Consider the following 3,129-nt stretch of genomic DNA (forward strand, 5'->3'; position numbering starts at 1 on the left):
TGAGAGTATTCTTCGTTTAGTCCCAAATGCCTAGTTTAGTCCCAAAAAGTCCCCCCCGTTTGATAAAAAAAGTCTCTAGGAACTTTTTCTAGTCCGTACACAAAAAATCCCTGGAAACAAACACCCCCATAGTCGAGTGACAGGAGCTGGAGCTGCGTCCGTAGTCTTCAAGTAGTAGGAGTGCAACAGGAGACGGGAGACACCAGGACGGACAGAGAGTGAACCTTCGTGCGCCATGTCTTCTTCTTCCTCCTCCTCATATTCTTCCTCCGACTACTCCTCTTCCTCTTCGTCCTCGTCATCGTCCTCTGACCAGGACTACAACCTCGAGGATGACGCCGCCGGCGTCGACCTCGAGTTGACGGCGGAGGAATTCGTCTCGGTGTTGCGTACGCACGACCAGGTCGACGCGGTGCGCAAGAAGTACGACATCCCGAAGAACCTGTACACCGCCTGCCCCGCCGGCGACCTGCGCGCGAGCTCGTCCCCACCGCATGGCGCCGTCTGCGTGTACGCGCACGCGCTGGAGGCCGGGATGCGCCTCCCGCTGCACCCCTTCTTCGTCGACGTGCTCAACCACTTCAACCTCGCGCCGACGCAGCTCGCACCCAACGCTTGGCGCATCATAGTGGGCTTCCTTGTGCTCTGCCACTCCGCCCGCGTGCCGCCGTCCCTCGCGGTGTTCCGGCGTTTCTTCCTGCTCCACCACAAACACAAGATAGCCTGGTACTTCTTCAAGACCAGGCGCGGCTCCCGCTTGCGCATCACGGGGTTGCCGGATTCCATCAAGGGTTGGAAGAGCGGGTTCTTCTTCCTCCATTCGACGACCCCATGGCCTTGTCCGGTGGAGTGGGGCAAGCCGTCCAAGAGCTCTCTAGCGGACCCTGTGCTCTCCGCCGAAGATAGGGAAACGGAGGCGAAGTTGCTGAGCGCTTACGGAGCCTCCCCCGTTGATCTTAGAAAGTATCTTTGCCGCAGCAATCTCGCCGCCGCCATGATATCTCCCTCGTCGGCACCGTCAACACCCCTGCCTCCGGCACAGCAGTCGTCATCACCGGAGGCCCCGGCACCACAACCTTCATCACTGCTGTTCCCGGCACTGCAGCCGTCGTCACCACAGCCCCCGGCGCCGTCATCACCGGAGCACCCGGCACCACAGCCTTCATCGCTGCTGTCCCCGGCACCGCAGCCGTCGTCGCCACAGGCCCCGGCGCCGTCATCACCGGAGCACCCGGCACCACAGCCTTCATCGCTGCTGTCCCCGGCACCGCAGCCGCGAACTTCTTATACTCGTACTGCTACCAAAGGGATGGATCCTGCAGTCTACGTCATGATGAAATCCATGCTGGCGGCGAAGGCTACCGTGGCGCAAGCATCAGCATCGGCGAACAAGGTGAAATCCGAGCCGGACAACTACACGACCGGGTCTTCGCCGTTGTGTGGGAAGAAGAGGAATCTGGACGAAGCATACGGCGACGACGGCCCGCTTTCCTATGTGCTGCCAAACACTCCGCCGGCCTCCGGAGCTTCCTCCCTGCCTGGGGGGTTCTCCCGGAGCCGGAAGATGCGGCATATTCCCAAAGGACAGGACGGCGACAGCACGGACTGGGAGGCCGCACGGGAGAGGTTGCAGGGCGTCGTCCAGCCGCAGCAGGAGCGCTTGTTCGCGGCGAACGAGCCCTCCGACATCGTCAAGTCCACCTACGTCTCTATTCTTCAGGTACGCACGGTAGCAAATTCATCGTACGCACGCTTCAAGTCCACCTACGTCTCTATGCTTGTCCGGTGTCCGGTCGATCACATTTGGTTTTGTGTGTGCGCGGCAACGACGCATGCGTGCAGGCAGCGAAGTACGCATCCTTCTCCTTGGCCTACGCGTTGGAGCTGGACTCGGAGGTCGCCGCACTGCGGACGCAGCTGCAGAAGTCAGAGGCCAAGCTCGCCGCGGCGGAGGCGGAGGTGGAGACGCTGAAGGCCGAGCTCACCGTGCGGCGGCGCGCGCAGGACGCGCTGGATGGCTACGAGCACTGGCGGGGAACGAACGCGGGGCGGAGGACGTGAAGCGCGTCGCGCTCTCTGGGTCGAGGGAGGCCGCTTGACTACGTGATCGATTGATCTTTTGGAGTTCTCGTGTTATTTTGCATGTTCTTAGGTTATGCCTCCAGGATTTGTTTGCTAGTATTTGCAAATCACAAGTGGATAATTTGTCGCCGCAGTGTTTTCACGATTCCACTTTATTCGGCAAACGGAGGCGCTAAAACTCAGTCGACTTATTTTTAACAAAGTCTCAGTCGAGTCTTCCATCGTCAGATTTTGTGCTAAGATTCCCACTGAAACTTTTGTCTTTTGTAGGCATCTATTCAAGTACAGGTCGCTGACACCCGTATTGCCGTTTCTACCTGGGCCTTGTTCTTTCTTTCTTTTTCTTCTCTCTGGGCCTTAGGTACGTGTTGGTCTTCTCTCAAAAAAAAAATGTGTTGGTCTCTGCTTCTTCTTTTTTTCTTGTCTAGTGAATCTCACTTTTTAAACCTGTGTTCGGCTTGTGGGATTTTTTTTCTTTTTTTTTGTTTCTTGCCATTTCTGTTCCATATGGCATGAGCTGTTTTTTTATTGCTAAAAAAGTTGAATTTTATTTTCACATTTGTTGTTGTTTCTTTTCTATTTTTTTGTTTGCCTTTTATCTTTTAAAACTTTTTTCCATTTCTAACAGTGTGATTCTTGCTAGCTTTCTTTTTTCGGGATTTGCTAATTCTCAATCGAATGAGGATTGGTCAAGTCTTGGTCGTTCGGTAGTCATAAGATCTTGACGCAAAGATTCGTGCAGTGTATCATTTTTCCTGTTTGTTGACGATGACGGGTGGACGTGCCGTACACAATGGATGATAGCCTTTTTTTTCTGTGGGCGAGTGATCAATACGCCAGGCCTGGCCTATGCTCTTTTGTCCTTCTTTTCTATTGCGGCCCTGTAGTTGCGAGGGATGCACACAGGCCTTTTGCTCTTATATGAGCGGTCAGTTTTTACTGAAGCATTTGAAATTGGTATTGTTTTTTTGTATTCTTTTTTATTTTTCTTGTCTTACATTTCTATTTCTATTTTAATGCTTTTTCCTGGTTTTTAGTTTCTGCCGT

The 3,129-nt window shown here is 54.0% G+C and overlaps 1 protein-coding gene across 1 annotated transcript; it reads left to right on the plus strand.

Moving 5' to 3' along the window:
• The first annotated feature begins 219 nt into the window (after positions 1–219).
• On the plus strand, positions 220–2,297 carry LOC123168222 (uncharacterized). Its single transcript, XM_044586095.1, has 2 exons — positions 220–1,720; positions 1,843–2,297. Exons 1-2 carry the CDS (start codon positions 236–238, stop codon positions 2,059–2,061), a joined length of 1,704 nt encoding a protein of 567 aa, XP_044442030.1. The 5' UTR covers positions 220–235; the 3' UTR covers positions 2,062–2,297.
• Positions 2,298–3,129: the final 832 nt, after the last annotated feature.

Source organism: Triticum aestivum, chromosome 7D (assembly GCF_018294505.1).
Source record: "Triticum aestivum cultivar Chinese Spring chromosome 7D, IWGSC CS RefSeq v2.1, whole genome shotgun sequence".
NCBI classification, from domain to species: domain Eukaryota; kingdom Viridiplantae; phylum Streptophyta; class Magnoliopsida; order Poales; family Poaceae; genus Triticum; species Triticum aestivum.